At 38.7% G+C, this 18,193-nt stretch overlaps 1 protein-coding gene across 1 annotated transcript; it reads right to left on the bottom strand.

Annotated features, from left to right (window-relative positions):
• Positions 1–279: 279 nt before the first annotated feature.
• On the bottom strand, positions 280–12,775 carry LOC134384374 (flavin-containing monooxygenase 5-like). The gene is made up of 8 exons (XM_063105899.1): positions 12,641–12,775; positions 10,039–10,227; positions 9,435–9,597; positions 6,332–6,474; positions 5,329–5,528; positions 3,259–3,608; positions 1,742–1,814; positions 280–634 (listed from the first exon to the last, which is right to left on the bottom strand). Exons 1-8 carry the CDS (start codon positions 12,773–12,775, stop codon positions 280–282), a joined length of 1,608 nt encoding a protein of 535 aa, XP_062961969.1.
• Positions 12,776–18,193: the final 5,418 nt, after the last annotated feature.

The following is an 18,193-nucleotide window of genomic DNA, read 5'->3' as shown; positions in this document are numbered from 1 at the left end:
TCTGTTTACTACAAAGGGAAGCCTAGGAGAACTTGGAGTAACTGAGAACACTTGTCAAAGTCTCTAAAAGTAAACTTTTATACAAACCACTTCATTTAATATCTCTGCTGCAGAAATCTCCAATTTTGCCAAAATATTCATGCATGAGAAATTTTGAAATTATTCGATAATTCACTGTGCTTGTCTAGTCCAAGTTGAAGAAAAACAGTTGCACATGCCTAGCCTTTTAATTACCGTGTGCCACTGTTGGCCTGTCACGTAAAAAGGAATACAGGAGGATCACCCTCTAATGATGACTAAAGTGAGAACAAAGACGAGAAAGGCTGCACAGGCACTTCTAAGCCAAAATGGCACAGAGAATGGAGGCTTGTCACAGGTAAGGACACGAGTCCTCAGCGGCTTCATGATCCGTGCTCTCTGGGTCAGGATGGCTCCCCGGGCCCCAGCCCACTTCCCCGGCCCCTGCAGCCGGTACTGGTAAGGTGTGCATGGTCCAAAGAAAATTTCCATTGCCAGCTTTGGATCCCACAGGAAGAATGAGAGTAGGTTGGGTTTCACTCCTATTTCAGAGGCAATTTCATCCATGTAATCCACATACTGCACTCTGCGTGAATCACGAGGATTATTCAGGAATCTGAAACCAGAAAGGAAACAATCAGAAATTCAAAGCCACTTCCATCCCTGCAAACACAGTTTTCTCTAAACATTGCGTGGACTTTGTGTAAGGGGATCATTTAAAGGGAGAAGAATTAATAGCAACTAAACCATTGATGATTTCTCCAAAAAGCAAGAGATAAAATGAGTTTCCTTGTTTTCAATTACCCTGGTCTCAGTGGTTTCTAACAAATTATTCATATAGGTGTATTTTTTTCCCCCTCAAATCCTTTGAAGGGTTTTTGGATAGTAATACGTGGGTTTTGGAATATTTGTGTCTTATTCAAGGATGTTTTCCCTTTCCTAAATTCTGTAGTTTTGCCATACATTTAGTTCTCACTCAGGATATAATTCATCTTGGTAAATCAGTGGTGAGGACTATGATATATGAGTTGTACAGCCCAGTTATTTAGGTATGTGTGACATTCATTTGATTTTAAATATTACTGAAATGCAATTCCTGACCTAACTTCTTAAATCGAAGTTACTGGATAACTGACTATTCTTAGGATATAAACCTTTTGATCTTAGAGAACATACGGTGACATTCACATTGTAAATTATCAACAGATATTCGTTGAATAGAAATAAATTATATTTCCAACCCCAATGGTTGAAGATAATTTTCCATTAAGAAGATTTGGCACAATCTACAAGCTTGTGACTTCACATCAGAATTCTAATCAGATTCTATAGTGATTTGCACAACTCTTTTTGCACATTGAATTATCTTTCCAACTCCTTAAAAAAATGAAACAACCTTTCATTTCATCTTACATTTTCATATGCCTTACATCTCTAAGACTATCATAAATCTATAACTGCGTGCTGTATCTAGTGTCCCAGGGAATTTAAACAAATTCTGAAGTTCCCGTGGTGGACCATACTGCTTCTCTTCTACCCGAAAACATTCCATACATGATATTATGCTTGGTTAAGAGGAAATGAAAAAGCCGATAATTTCAGATCACATTTAGGCAAATAGACCCAGATTCTGTGATGAGAAAAATATAAAGAATACTTGATCATCAAACAGCTCCACCAAAACACTTTCAATTGACTTTTACCAAAAAAATAAGTTTCTTACTCTTTCGCAAGCTTTTTTCTCTTCTTTCTTATGTCAGCCATCATGCCACTCAGTGAAGGTAAATTGTTCAGTCCTAGAAAAGAAATTCCACATTTGAACATGGCTTTCTTATTGAGAAAAGTGGTTTTAGGAAGAAATGGATACCCTGGGAGTCCGTTTGGTGGAGAGCATCATGACCGAGGGAGCACAGGAGTAGGGGAGATGCTCTGGAGTGCCCTCTACTCCGGGCACTGTTTTATCAAGTGCACATGCCTGCCAGATGCAAACACTTGTCCTTGTCACATGCTGGATGAGTTCACAGCTTGACTAGCAGAACTCAAAGCCCATGTAAAAGGATGGACTGAGAGGAGTCTCGCTGAACTGACAAGACACAAATCAATTTGTCTGTAGTCCCCTTACCAGAATATTCACTTTGGCTCTTTCAAGTACTGAATTATGCTGTTCCTTTATGTTATGACTTAGTTTACAAATATAGCTTGTAGTTACTACTGGTGACTCAATATCTTCTGGTTGTTTTCACGGGGCAGAGATTTACTCCTAATTTTCCACCTTGACTCGTGGAAGCCACCTTCCTACAACTCTCCTTCATTTCTAAAATGGGTGACTTTCTACATTTTGAGAAACACAGAATGTTCCAGGAAAATATGGAAAACTTTTTAAAAGAGGAGACAACAGGGCAGAATGGTTATAATGTGATTGGCGTCATTTCAAAAAGGTAGGTTTTTGATGTCCACTGATTCATTCTCAACCTGAGAATTAACGGTATAATAAAGAAGAATAGTAAAGAATTACAACAATGGCTAATCTCCATTCATTCAATCAGTATTTGCTGAATGCCCACTAATGTCAAGGTGCTTAATTGTTAATTCTTACCACCCTCTAAAGTAGATATAAGCCTTCTGATTTTAACAAATGAGGAGATTGTGGAGGTCAAATAACATGTCAAGATCCTGTAGCCAGTACATGGTAGAGATGAATTTTAATTCTAGATCTATTTTTTGTAAAGCCTTTGCTCTTTTAATTTTGCTGTGGTGCTATTTCAGTTGCTCTGTGACTCTGCCATATTCACCTGCTTGTACTCCTTGTATTTTGAATGAACATTTGAGAGACAGGCAAAAAATGCCCCCATTGATGTGGCTCATTCGGAAGGACCCTAGCAACATTGAGAAGTAGGATAACTTATTTCCCACCTATACTTCAGGTGAGATCTCCTTTCTCCTGCTCTTACTTCCTATACTACATACATCCCTGCGGTGCTCTAAAGAATGATTTGCCAAAAAACTCTCGTTTGTTAATAGTTTGAGGTAGTAGTTTTTGTTTTTCATTTTCATGCAGGAATCCTAAAGATTAAATAAATAGCTATCAAACACTGAAGTGACAAACCTCAAGTGGCAAAATTTCAGATATTGTAAAGGTTCACTTCAGAGATGCTTTGCAGCAGCAGACTGTTGCAATGCCTCTGAAATGACAACACCTGATGGCTACCTTTTCTAAATATCCCCAAGGTCAGCACATACCTTTGAATACACGTACAGCCCATCGGCTCTGGAGTTCTGAAGTGGGAATGGTGGCTCCCACTGGCTGGACGATGCCAATGAAAGCCAGTGTTGGCTTCTCTAGCTGAGGAGGGAAGACAAACTTAAACATGGAGCGCTGACTGTCCAGGATTTCTGAGTCACCTTCCAAGAAAGGGAAAGAAAGAGTGTAGCCTGTGGCAAAGACAATGACATCAATGTCCTCTTTTGTGTCATCTTCAAAGATGGCTGATGTCTCAGTGAACTCTCTCACATTTGGTTTCATCAGGACTTTTCCAGAAATTATGTGGTTGGGTAGATCATCACCGAAAGTAGCTTGGTGGCTCAGAAATCTGAAGAATAAAAATTGAAGTCCAGGAAAATTAATAGTAAGTCTTTTTGGAAGGGAGTTGAACTAAGAAAATCTTAACGAAAGAAGCACATTTTTGTTTTACAGAAGATTTCTTTTCCTCAATCCCATTTCTGGATTATTTACCATATACACATTCTGTCTATATCAGAATGCCAATAACATTAATACTTATTATATGCAAAGAGAAGATTTTGAAATGTGGCATAAAAGGTAATACCAGTGATATATTGGTCTTTCACTTCTGTAAAACTATTTCTTTGGAAAGTTTTTAAAAAGTACTTGGCAAAGTGTTCATATCAGAACAGGAAAATCAGATCATATTCTGATTTCCATTTTGTTTTGAAAACCTGTATGCCATTTTTATGAATTTTACCAGCATTATTTAATTTTAACGCTGTTAGTGGTCTTTCTGCTTCTACCCTTGACTCCCTACATTTTCTCCTTCACTCAGGAACTTGAGTGATCCTTTTAAAATGTAAAAATATCCCCCAGTGGTTTTCCATTTCACTGGGGAAAAACCCCCAAGTCCCACCATGCCCTAGTCCTACAACGCCTGGTGTGACCTGCCCCTGCCTACCTCTCTGAACTCATTCCCTACCACTTTCCCTTCCACCAGTGCTGTAGATACACTGGGCTTCTTGCTCTTCCTTTAACAAATTTTGCTTATTCCTGCCTTTGAACTTGGTGTTTTCTCTGCCTGGAATGTTACTTTCTCAGACATCTGCAGGACTCGCCCCCTCACTTCCTTCACATTCCTAGTCAAACTCTTTCTCATCATAAAAGCATTCTATAACCACTCCATCCAAAAAAGGAGCTCCCGTTTCTCTTTGTCCCCAACTGTGCTTAATGTTTCTACATAGCACATATTACTCTGTGTTCTTGCATTATATATCGACTTGTTGGCTTCTCCCCTACTAGAAAGGAGACCCCGCAAGAGCTAGGGCTCTATCTGGTGTAGCTATCATTCTATCCCCAGGACCCAGAACCCAACTTGACCATGGCAGGAAGTCAAAAAATATTCATCGAATTTATCTAGTCTATACAGATAGGCAATTTTATGTGTTTCCCCATTTATGCCTCACAGTGGATAGGTAGATAGGGATTACATTTACCAACATACTGAGAGAGAGAGAGAGAGAGAGAGAGAGAGACAGAGAGAGAGAGAGAGAGAGAATATGAATGCAAGGTCACGTGGCAAGTCTCATACATTAATAAAGCACTAGAGATTTGTTAAGCCAAGGCTGAGGATGGCAGGTCCAGTGGTCTTTTCTATTTTCTCCCTTCCCTAAGTCTCCCCTCTTATTGCTTTATATCATGTTACCGGATTTCTGATTCTTTCTTTTGGCCTGGGAAAATGGAGTTGATTTTTATGACATAATACATCATCTGCTACTTGCCCACCCCATGAAGGTCTCAGAGTCTAAAGGAGAAGTGAATTGTAGCCTGAGAGCATGAAGCAGGGTGGAGGACAGATGAAGCTGCTACCATATTCCTGACTCAATTTCTTTCCTCTAAGGTGAATAGAATGGTTGAAAGAAGCATGAAAAAGGAAACAATGATTAACTTTTTCCTAGGATAGCTGAAGTCTATTTTCAAAGTGGTAAACAAGGACGTTAATAAACATCTCTATGTTCCAAGTCTGACCTACTGACTCCAAAAAGCAGAGGCAAAGTTATTTTTTAAAAAATCCTGGAACATACCTGTGTTGAGGTTGCAAACCATAAATTTCATGGTTAAATCGAACATTTAATTTATTCTCTGCCCATCTGTTGATTAAGAATGTAGGGTATAATTTGCTTAAGATAGAGTTGAAACGAGTAAAGAGGATAGTGTCCATAGGCATCCCATAATCCCAGACCCGGTTCCAAATCCATGTACCCCGTCTTGTGCTGAGAAACACCTAAAAGAGAAGGCAAATAAAAAATAACTGCCTGAAAATATATTTCCTTTCAAAGTATGCTTTTTTTCAGCTCTTCAGCTTAATTGGCTCATGATGAGAAATAGATAAGAGCTCTCTTGCCTTTTTAGCCTGAAGTGCCCCTCCCTCCTCAAATTCAAGTAGACCGACAGATATAGTCACACACAGACACACATAATCACACATACCGGTACACCTGGCATGCTGCTTATAGCTCCAGAGACTTGCCCAAGCTTCCTTCTGGATCCCACCCACTAACCCTCTGCACCTTCTCCCAAGCAGTGCTTGATGCCTGCAATCTCTAAAGTTCCAAATTCTGGAAAAACAAAATAATGCAAGGCTAGACATCAACAAATTGACACATAAGATCCCATCATCTGCTAACTGCAGCATTACAGTATCTAGAACACTTTGTTATTGTGTCCTTAGAATCTAAGTACGGAAGGGGTCAGAGTTGGGAGATGGTGTCATGTCATGTCAATGAAAAATAAAGAAATTTTTAAAAATGGTCTTCTGGTATGTTCATTTCTGAAACTCTTGGCTGAGCTGATAAAACCTCCAGACTTTGATAAAAGTACCCAAAATGGCAGTCACTAAAGTTTGAAATATTTGTTTTTATTCCATTAGCACTTTAAAAAAAAATGGATTATTAAGATGTCTACCAAGAAAAGAGGTGTGAAGAGGTAATTAACAATCAAGACTGAAGTGGCGTGGGTGCACGCTACGCATGTGTCATGGGATGCTTACATCTCAGAGCCATGGGCAGAGAATTTGAGGAGCCAAACCTGTGCGGCTACGTGACTAAGCTCAACTGCCAAATCAGCTCCAGAATTTCCAATGCCGACCACAATGATTTTCTTCTCCCTGAATTTCTCTGGACACTTGTATTCCCAACTGTGGATATATTGACCTTTGAACTTCTTGATCCCTGTGGGCAAGAAAAGAATTGTTCAAGTAGTGGTCATTATTTTATTTTATTTTATGTAACTTCTGGCATGTTCTAAAGCTTATTACTGAACTCAAAGGCCATCTTATTTAAACATCTCATTTGCTGGTCTACTGATGCCAGTTCCGTGACTGAGCTTGCCCAACATCATCAGGCAGGATAAATCCTGCTACAGTTTTGTGTGAGACTGTAAATTCCTTGCTCAAACAAACCCCCAAGTTTCTGAGAAACTCAGATATCTCATTTCTGCCTTTTTTTTTTTTTACTTCTCTATATCCTCCAGGCCTTCAAGGAGGAACTCAACTTTTATTTAACAACACATCTTCCTCATCTGTTACCTGTGTTGTTTACAACTGCTGCTCTAAATCTAGCTTGTTTTCCTGACCCAAGCTTCACCTTTGCTGGGATGAAGAAGTTTGTTTACTTCCCTTCCTGGGCCCAGAACACCCTTCCTGCTGGCACCATCGCTCTGTTCCCTACTGGGGACAAATACTCCAACATGATCCACAGTTGGGAAGCTGAGAGGATGTAAGAACTTATTTTTGCCTAAAAAATTTGCTCTGACTTAAAGAAAAACCTCATATGGCAAAGCAACAAAGGCTGATTGATTTTGCAGCATTTCATCTTTTCAACAACACTGGGGTCTGAACATATGAGATTCATTTGCTCCTCCTATGACATTGACATGACACTGGACAGCCCCCCTGAGTCCTGATTCTGGTTCTGTGCTTGATGTGTTCCTTCTTCCCTACAGCATCTGCTCCAAAATTTCAGCTTTCTCTTGGAAGCAGTTCTTGGATACTCACCTAGTGAATGCCTGCATGGGTTTAATTGTTCCCAAACACCCTCTGTGCCAAGTTCAATTGTCTATGGGTGGGATAGACTCCCCATCAATGATCTTACTGCAGCTATTTCAATTATGTCTCCTCTCCTTGGCCCGCTATGGTCCCTCCTACTCCCTGAAAATAGCCTTTTTTCTCATTTGTATGAAATAACAAAAATCTTAGGTGAGTACTTTGACACCTAAAAGTTACTGTGTTTTCATTCACCCTTACTCTATCACCATTTCTCTTCTATTCCAAAATGAGCCCCTTGATCTGTGAGTCACTGTGTGAGGAGACATTGAGGTCACACAAGCCTATGCATGAATCTCAGTTCTTACCAGCAGCTACATTTGTAACGTGTAAAGTGGAAGTCATTTCACCTATTGCATAGGTATAGTATAAAGGTCCATTTTTATGCTCCTATGATATAGTAATTGCCTGAAAAATGTTTAACTCTCTCCTTTGAATGCCTTCCATCCCATCCAGTCCCATTTTCAATGAGCATCTCTGGGACCTTGTCATTCTGTGGCCTCAATCTCCCTCCCTCCTGCAGAAAGAGTCTGCTCTTCCCACAGCCTTCCTTATTTCAGGAAATGGCAACTCCACTGCTCAGGCCAACAACATTAGAGTTATCCTTGACTTTTCTATTTTGTCACATCTCACATCTAATCCATCAGTAAATCCTCTCACTTCTGCCTTCAAACTATATCCAAGATCCAAGCACTTCTCTGTCTCCGCTGCTGCACTCTGATTTACATCACCACCATTTCTCACCTGGATTACTGCAAGAGCCTCCACACTGGCTTCCCAGCTCACACCATTACCATCCTCTTCCCCAGTTATTTTAACAAGGTTGCTGAACTGACTGCAGCATGCCATGTCTCTGCTCAGTTCAAACCTCCCAGCAGCTCCCACCTCACTCAAAGTCAAAGGCCAGAGTCCAAACAAAGGACTTAAAGGCCCTTCTTGATCCGGTCCCCCATTCACTGTCTAGCACCATCTCCTTCCTTCTTTTCACTCCATTCACACTGGCTCCATCAGGCACACTCCCACTGGAGGCCTTTGCACATGCTGTTCCTTCAGCACGGTTGCTTCCTCCAGATAACTGCATCACTTCCTCAACTGCCTTGGGTATTACTCAAATGTTCCTTTCTCACCGAAGCCTTGCCTGGCCACCTTACCTAATACTGCAGCACAACCGCCTGTTGCTAAAACCCCTCCTCCTTTCCTGCTAAATGCTTCTCCTCAGCAGTCATTGCCTCCAACATATCTACCATGCATACTCCTTGAGGACAGAGGCTTTTTGTTTTGTTCTCTTCTGAGCCTCTGGCAGACAATTGGTGCTCAATAGGCATTTCTTGAATTAATGTTGAATGAATGAATACAGGAATGCTAAAATCTCTAATTCACTAACTAAATAAAAAGTAGACCTCTCTTGACCAATACCCTTCTCTATCTTCTCATACACTGGGAAACAAAGACACTCATAGCAATGGAAGTGGGGAGGGGGGGAGTCCAGCATCTCCTGAGAACCCCAAAGGAGTCTCAGGTTCATCCCTGTTCAAGAAAACTGAGTATACATCCCACTTCTATAGATGAACAGGGAGACCTCATGCAGGTAAATCATCTCTGCACTGCTCATTATAGGCAGGCTGCTTAAGCTTCCAAATAGTAAACAATGGCATTGTAGTCTATACTAAGATGCATGGTGACTCTAGCACAAAGCTATTTGTATTTGTCACACTATGCATATATATACACCTTCAGAAATAAAGCTAAATCTTAAAATATTTTCTGTAGCTTTGATCTTACTATTTGTTGCAGACTATTACCAACAAAAAACAACCTCCCAGTTGTGGTAAAATGTAGAACTTTGCTCTTAAAATAGCCCAGAACAAGGGCTGATGAGATATTTTGTAATTTTTATTTTCAATTTTATAACATAATACATTATTTGAATGGACTTTCAAAGAGCATTCATTACTTTATAATCAGAAAAGGTAATAGTTATTGTGAAAATGAGGTAACTTTCAGAGTTATACACTTTTTTCAAAGATAACAACAGCAACAATGATAAAAACCCACAAAACCAGTGCCTTAGCATTCTGTTGGACATACCTGGAAAGCTCTGGAGGGGCAAGAAGGGATGGGCGTAAAGGCCACTGCACACCATAACCCCATCAAAGACGCAGGATTCCTGCTTGCCTTCAGCCTCGACCACAACCTCCCACTGTCCTGTGCAAGAGAAGTCGGAGTGCTTCCTCACACTGCACACCTTTGACTGGGGATGAGACAGACTCAGACTCATGACCGCTCTTCCCAGCGCCCTCCTTTCCAAGAAATCTTGGCCTTAGTGAGTAAGGTTGGTCATAGCTACTCTCCTCCGGGGTTTCATAAAAGAGTTCCTTTAGAATTGATTTCCCTACGGAGACATCTTTAGGTAGAGACACAGTCTTGTTTGTCCCCAACTGTGGTTCTGAATGTACTCATAATGAGTCAACATCAGATGTCCCATCTGGTGTGTCAGCCAAGCCACCATACTTTTTTCCTAAAGGAAGTGAGGAGAGAAGCCCTCGTTGCCTTTATTGGAAATGTACATAAAGTGAACCCGTGGTCTTGGGATCACCCCAAGGCTGAATGGATGCCTTACTGCACTTTGCTCTGGCCCAGGTCCTCACTCTCTAGAGAGGGTCTCACAGGTGCTGGTGGTCTCTACACTTACCAGGAACTGGATGTGCTTCACAAGGTCAAAGTGTTTGGCGTACATCCTGAGGTACTCCATGATTTTGGAATTGTGCAAGTAGTTAGGAAAATGGTCAGGGAATGGGTAGTCACTATAGGCTGTCATCTCCTTTGAAGTGTTGCTGGTGACAGATTTATAGATACTTGGCCTGCCACCTTCAGTCTTCTCCTGCCAAGAAAAAAAGACACTCACTGGTTTTAAGAATACAAGAGCAATGTTTAAAAAAAGAAAGCTCTTAATATGTCAAATTACAAAGCCCCTGGGCTGAATTCTTTCAAAGAAAGTCAATTCTTCCTTACCTTCACTAAGAGACAAAGTATTTTGTGGAAAATAGTTAAAAAGAGCAAAAGAATTTGTTGGGGAATGAACAGAAGGACATGGAAAGAATATGGAAAAAAAAAGTAGAACACCAGAGTGAAAATAAGCAGGAGAAGATGAGGGCTGCCTCTCTGCCCACAGAGCTTGATGCAGGTTCAAGTTCTGGACTGAGGGGTGACTGGAGAGTCCTGAGCAGAGGGTACCCAGAAAGTCCTGAGCTGTTTGTAGTGACTGATAGGGAAGAATAGCGATCATAATTAGATTAGACTTTCTCTTTTCCCTTTTTAATTATTGGCAATTTTTTCCAATTACAAGAGCGGTACATGTTTATCATAATATTACAAAAAATTACAGTGAAGAATACTAATCATGATGATCACTTTAAATATTTTGTTGCATACTCTTCTCATCTCAATCTCTCAAATTTTTAGGATCACATGCTCTCTCTTACCTATTTACATATAAACATACAGACAGACAAATAGTGTTTTAGCCCTATACAGTACTTACAGTTTTAAAGAGTTTTTCACATGCATTACTTAATTCAGTCCTGTGAAGCACAATATTATCCTCATTTTCCAATAAGAAAATGATAATAGGAGTCCATACAATATGCAATACCCTTTATGTGCACTAGCAGCCATTCTCGATTTTTTAAAAAAAATTAAGGGTAGATATCAAAGTAATTTAAGGCTAAGGAAAAATGCACCACCACTGAAAATATGTTGTTTTCTCCTAGAAGGATTTATTACTACCCTAAATACATCACCTTGATATATGTACACATAAAACACAATTGTGGAAGTTTTAATAATTTTTCCTGTATCTTGTGTGTAATATTGGTGAAGTAAATGATCAGTCCTGCATGTACTATGAACTTGAAGCCACGAAATATGGAATCTAATTCCTGCCAAAGGATATCAGCTTTAAAAACAGATCAAAGTATATGTTTTCTTTTTCAAAGTGAAGAGCATTATTTACTAATAAAATCCATTGTATTAGTGCAGTTGTACACAAAATGACCAGCAGTTTTTATAAGTGATAGCTTAAAATATGAGCATCCCTAGTGAAATCGGGTGACATGATGTGGTATTTTGCTGTGGTCCTTGAGATATATTATTGCATGACTTGGAAAAGGAAACAGGTATCAAATCATTTCTCTGAATCTATTTCTTCTTCATCTGTAAATAAGTCCTTGCCTACCTCACAGGGTTATTGTGACTACCAAATACTTCACATAAAATGCTTTAAAACCCTTACACAGGAGATCAAGAATCACATGCCGTGTGATAGGAGTAAGAGTGGGGGATGCACAGGGTGCTTTGGACATTGGCTGGGGGGTGGGAGAAGCTTTCCTGGAGACATGTTTGTATCAGTCGGGGTCCAATCGGGGACATGGAAACCACTCTCAACTTGAAACTTGGACTGTAATGAAGGGAACTGGTCACAGAGATAATAAAAGACCTGAAAAGCCAACAAGGTGTTGGTGAGATATTCCAGAGACTGGCAAAATCAGGCAGCCACTCTACCTCTAGGCTAGACCTGGGCAGTTAAGATTCAGTAGGCTTCCACCTTCTCTCTTTCCCCTCCGTGGCACCCTTGAAGGACATATGGTCCAGGGGTATTCAGTTGGAGAAGGGACACAATCACATTTGACTGTGACGTAGTCCAGAAACTGTTATTGTGCTAAACTCTGGAGATTTCAGAGTCTGTCTGTGGGACAGTTGGCATCTGCCCCACCTCATATATGTCATTAGGCTGAAGATAAAGATCTAAAGATCAAGTACCATATTAGCATATGTGGAAGCTGAAATCAAGGAGTGATAAGGAGGTATCATAAGGAACTTACAAAAAGTTAAAACACTGGAAGACTGAGTATAAATGCACAACCAGCCACATTTAGAGGCCAAGTGGAAAAATATTGAGAAGGGAAAGCAGAGAAGGAAAGAGAGTAAAATTGCAGAAACTAGGGAAAAGTATTTTAAAAGGAGTTGAGTTTTAACATTATTACATCCCCTTGAGAAAGCAAGAAAATTTAAGACAGAAAGTCCATTTGATTTGACAACTTTGGAAACAGCAATGAGAATATTTTTCAGGAAGTGCTGAATGATGCATGTCCATCATGTAGCAGAGGTTGAAAGGCAGAGGGCGGTGAGAAAATGCAGAGAGCAAGCATACATCCTCCTTAGAGAAGCGAGACTCTGAAAGGAAGGAGGATTGCTTGGAACTTCCACATGAAGAAGCTAAGAGGATTTGAACTTACCTCATATCTCCACAGCCCACCAATGTCATTGCTTCTTTCAAAACAGGTGGGCTCGAGTCCCTCTTCCAGACAGCTCTTAATGGCACCTAATCCACTGACTCCAGCGCCAATCACCGCAATTCTTTTTCCAGGCATTGTGTCTTGTATCAGGAAACTTATTCAGATAAAAACAAATTTTTATTGCTATGTATTTTTCCTGTAATCCAAGAGCATTAGTTTTTATTTCCCCTCAAATTGCTAGTTAATGCATTTAAGGAACATCTTATTCAAAGGTGTTATGCCTTTTAACAGCTCTTATGGCAACAGAAAATCCTACCTCACACAATGACCTCTCATTTACAAGGATAAAGTAGACTGTTTTAAATAAAGGCTTTGACTCCTAAAATGTCCCTGACCATATGACTTCATTTTTACATTTTTTTGATAGCTTCCTCCTACCTGTTATATTCATGCACACACATGCACATGCACACACATCCTGAGAAACCTCTCTATACACAGATTTTTGTCCAAGCTAACTTTTAATTCTTTCACTACTGCTATCTGCTTGTTGATGAAACACTCATGTTGGGTAATTTTGCACAGTTTATTCAGGCCAGAAAATCCCTCCTTCTGCTCCATGATAGGGTTTAAAGGGAGGAGGAGGGAACCCCAACAGAGCATTTCATCAAGTATCACTCATTGTACTCCTCTTGGGGCAGCATACAGACCATGTAAGTGGTCTTTGGAAAAATGGTCTAACTGCCTTCATACCAGAGACTGATATTCTGCTACTCCTTCATTTAATAGATATTTTTGGGGTATGCATTATGTGCCAGACCCTGCTTCAGTGGAGTACATACAGCAGTGAACAAATCAGATGTGACTTCTTTAGAACATCCTAATGGCGTGGAGAGAGACTAAACAAAGAAGCAAATAAATAATAAGCCAGATGATGATATTTGCTATGGAGAAAAAGGAAGCAGGGTAGAGGTATAGATAATACAAGAGGGAGGGTATTATTTTATATAATACAATCAGAGAAGGGCTCACTGCTGATATTTAAGCAGGGAGTAAGGGACCAGGCCATGAGGGTATCCAAAAGAGAATTCCAAGTAGAGACTCTGAGGCAGGTACCTGTTGAACTTGTTTTGAAGAAAAGCAAAGGAAGCTTTGTGAGTAGGTGCGAAAGGGATATATGTTGAGGTCAGAGAGGCAGACTCAGGAATCAGTATCAGAGTCGCATCAGGCAGTTCACTTTTTCAAAGGACGCAGCAAAGAAAATGTGTGCAGTACGCAATAGCAACAGATACTCAGTAATGCCACTTACCTGCAAGTGTCTCTGAGGTCACTACTTCTCTTCTTACCCTATCTACTCTATCAGGGTATGTTTCACCCTCTACCATTCAGCTGAACCACAGGGCAATAGGTTTTTCTTAAAATATGTCTCCTTAATTTATCATCTGGTGATCGCCTCCCTGTATCTTTGCTCTCTACCCTGAATCGAAAGAGAAACTGAATGGAATTCTGTACTGCATTTTAACAAGTTTATGTTATAGCAGATTATAGCAGCAGTTAAAAACCTGAGACTATTTTCAAATCTAGAGTCCTATGGTATGTTATTATAATTTAAGGACTTTTAGCATAACCTTGTACCATCGACGTGTTGCAACTGCTTAAAAAATGTATCCAGAGGCTAATGAGCAGTGAGTTTACCTAAGACAACAGCAAATAATACCTGAATAATATCTCCCGAGTGCTCCTGTTAATGCAGAGGTCTTCCAGGTACTTAGCAGGATTGTAATGTCAGCCAACACTCTGAACCACACAACAGCAGAATAAGTCTATATTAACAAGGGAAATGAAATCACAGAAATATATCGACAATAAATATTTATTAATTTGAAAAATAGACCCACATAGTGTCCATTTTAAAATGCCAAGGCTATTACAGTTCCATTTGGATGTACATACTTGTTTGAAAAGTCAGCTTTCAAATATCAAAAATGTTTAGTTAAATGTTTTGCTTCAGGGTACTAGAATTTCTTGGCTGTTGAAGTAAAAAAGCTATTAACACATACAATTCACATTTAGTATAATATAGGTGCGTCCTGGATCACTTATATCCTCTTACTCCTCCAGCAGCTCCCCTTAAACTCTAGTTCCCAGTCAACTCTGTCCATTTATCCCCTCACTTGAAACAAATCCAAATGAAACCACAGAAAACCAAATTCCTCTCCATACTTGTAGAAGACATTGCCCCCAACCTGCTTTCTGCCCCAGTGGAAATGTTAATTAGGTGCTCTTTTGATGAATTCTGGTTCTATTTTTCCTTCCTTTGTGAATACTCTAACTAGCATTTTTAAAAATTGCATATATGAAACACAAGAATATTTTTCTAATTATGCAATTATATGACATAAAATGAAAATTTAAAAATCCCATTAAGACCAGAGTCTTCAAGGAAATAAAGGTCAGAAAACTAACCTGTATCAGAAGAAAAAAATCAAATTTGCGCTAGAAGTCTTCAGGCACTGAAGGAACGAAATAGGCTCCAGAATGCTTCTCACCTGAGGAGAGAACTTATTTCTTCTTTGGTCTTTCCTATGTTGAGGTAGCCCAGCAAGGTGAGTTTTATGCGATGGCTAATTTTCACAAACTCCTGCACGTATCTGTTTCCTTTCCTCTTGGCTTTTTAAGTTAGGGTTCAGGTAAGAAACTGGCGTGTTGTCAAATTTTTCTAAACATAGTAATTGTGTCGGTCTCACAAAGTCCAATTAAATCACAGGGAAGAGGAAACCCGGAAGGAACTTCATTAAGACAGTGCACGGCTCGAGAATTGATCTATAGTGAGACTTGGAAAATATGGGGAAACATTTCAGCTACTGAGATGATAGATAATGTATGTAAATGCATTTCAACTGATAGAGCATTATCACCAATGACAGAACAGCGAATGAGAGAAATTGACCAAAGCGAAAATATCCTTGTACATAACTTTTTGTGTATTGCTACTTGTTCATGGTAAATTTCTACAACGGCAATGGCTGAGGCAAAAGGCATTTGAGGAACAATTTTTCAGTTCTTCCATACCTCATCTCCTAGGAAGATTAAATTACTTTTTATTATAATAAAAGTTTGCAGATTTTCTCTTTTTTTTGCTAATTACATTATTAAATGTTATTATATTGGCAAATATTAGTAAATATTCCATTTTCTTGTTAATTCACAATTCTTTGAATACCAGTGAGTCTAAATTCTGTTTCTATATTTTTCATCCACTTGTATTTCTTCTTTGATGACTTTGCTGAATATCATTTCTACATTTTTCTATTTTTTTGTTTAAATACATCTTTTCATATTTTAAATAGAAAACATTTTTCTTCTAATACATTTTTCAAAAATTTTCTCCCATTTTGTCATTAGCTTTTAAAAAATTGCTTGGATTTTTCTTCCATTTTGATGAAGTGAAATATATCTTTTCCTTTATAGTTACTGGCTATTATTGTATTATGCTCATAGTCTTCTATGTCTCAATATTATAAAATTATTCATCAAAGCTAGTTCTTTTTTCTTAGGTTTTTATGTTTTTATTTAACTCTTTGATATTTCCAGAGTTCAATTTTGATATATGGCGTGACATAATATATTCTAAGGTGATCCTTTTTTCAGTAGGTCACCAATTATCTTGTCCATTTTATTGAATAAACCATTCTTTTCTTACCGAATTGGGAAAATGTCACCTTACGATATTTTCAATAATTATGTGTTTGATTCTATTGAAGATCTTTATCTTCTGTTCTTCTGATGCTTCTTTACATTCAGATATTAATACCACACTATTTAATTATTGTTGCTTTTAAAGCTTTTTTTGATATTTCTCTATGTAGACTCCAATTATTACTCTTCTTTTTCAATATCTTCTTGACTTTTCCATCAAGTTTATTCTTCTAGATGAAATTAGGAAACATTTTAACAATTCCAAGAAATAAAATTTTAAAAATTTATCAATTAATTATAGGATAATTGACATCTTTATAACATGGAACTTCTCCATTTATTCACTTTTTTTTGTATCCTACGATAAAATTTTCACATTTTTTATTGTTGATTTCTAGCTACATATCTTATTATTATTGGCAACATTAATTTTTCCATTATATTTTCTAACTTATTATTGCTGGCATATTAGATAGTTCATAGTTATGTATATTTTATTTAGTTTGTATATTGAAGGCTAACACTGATTTTCCTGGGCAACCATCTGAGCCTGGCTACAAACTGGAATTTCTATTATCAAAGGAAATTTCATATTAATTGAAAAATAGCTATTTCTGACATAGTCAATCTCTCTGGCCCCCTGTGGCAATCATGAAAATGTCCTATTCAGATATTCTGCTGTGAGAATGACTGACACCACCAACTATTATCCTTCTGGACCTGCTGTGTTCATGTCAAACCCACTGACTTATCATATCAGGGATAACAAGTTCATTCCCGCAGGTTGCAGGACTTCTCCTGTGGGTGACTTCCACTTTAGGACTCACCATTGGCCAGGCTGAAACTTTCTTAGAAGTGAGCTTTAGTCTGAGACTCTTCCTACCCAAACCTCCTCTTCTCCCTCTGCTTTCACAGGAGTAAGAGCTGCATTTTGGCCTGAAAGCTCTTCCTTCTTACTTCTTCTGGTTCCTGTTATTCTTCACAGATATCCCCCAATAAATATCTCACATGTCTAATCCCATACAGACGTATGTTCTTTGAAGAACCCGGATTAACACACCACTAAAATATTTGAATCTTTCTTAAAGAAGCAACTGAAGTTCCATTCAGTTACTGTATTCAACTCAAAATTCTGGCTACCTACTTGATGCACAGTCTTTTTAGTCAGGCCTGAATACAGCTTTACCAGATAAGTTGCCTTTTATCCATATCTAAAAGATAAGTTATCTGCTTGCACACACATACGGCCATATGTTCAATATACAATGATGAAATAGAAGTAGAAAAGCCAAATTATAAACTTATTTTCTGAACAAGTAAGAATAGAAACGAACATTATTCACTAGACTAAAGCAAATACCCAACCTTGCTAGGTAGGAACTATGAAAACTCCTGTACTGGATTTGGAAAAGGTGCTTTATTTAAACCCTGCTCTACAATCTGTGGAACTTTTTTATCCATTGTCCTCCATAGCCACATCTGGAGTGGACATTGAATGGTATACCTTCTTTAGGACCTTCACAGATTTCACAGCTCACTTCCTGGTGATATCAGTTTAGAAGCCCAGGTGCTATTTTAGAATTCAACAATCATAGGCTTGTTAAATAAAATTTATAGGAGGACATTGTTTTGGACTGAGCTCCTGTACTAGGTCTCAACAGACAAAACCAAACTAAAATGGAGTTATTCATGCCAAAATTCACAGCACCAAACCAAAACTAAGTTGTTCATCTGACCTTCTGAGAAATAGGGAGAGAGAGAGAGATAATAGCCAAATCCCAAACAGGCCAGTTATAGCTGGAATGATAAGGAAGATCTCTCTGCTTTAACCTTTACAAGAAAAGTAACATTGAA

This window comes from Cynocephalus volans, chromosome 8, assembly GCF_027409185.1.
Source record: "Cynocephalus volans isolate mCynVol1 chromosome 8, mCynVol1.pri, whole genome shotgun sequence".
NCBI classification, from domain to species: domain Eukaryota; kingdom Metazoa; phylum Chordata; class Mammalia; order Dermoptera; family Cynocephalidae; genus Cynocephalus; species Cynocephalus volans.
The sequence above is the reverse complement of the archived record's forward strand: the minus strand, read 5'-3'. Positions and strand labels throughout refer to the sequence as shown.

Bases quoted from the DNA above. Each gene is read 5' to 3' on its own strand.
- LOC134384374 (XM_063105899.1), bottom strand. From the start codon at position 12,775: ATGCCTGGAAAAAGAATTGCGGTGATTGGCGCTGGAGTCAGTGGATTA. The intron at 10,228-12,640 runs GTAAGTTCAAAT...TTTTCTTGGCAG, and splicing joins GTGGGCTGTGGAGATATGAG to GAGAAGACTGAAGGTGGCAG. The intron at 635-1,741 runs GTAAGAAACTTA...TTCTGGTTTCAG, and splicing joins AGAAAAAAGCTTGCGAAAGA to ATTCCTGAATAATCCTCGTG.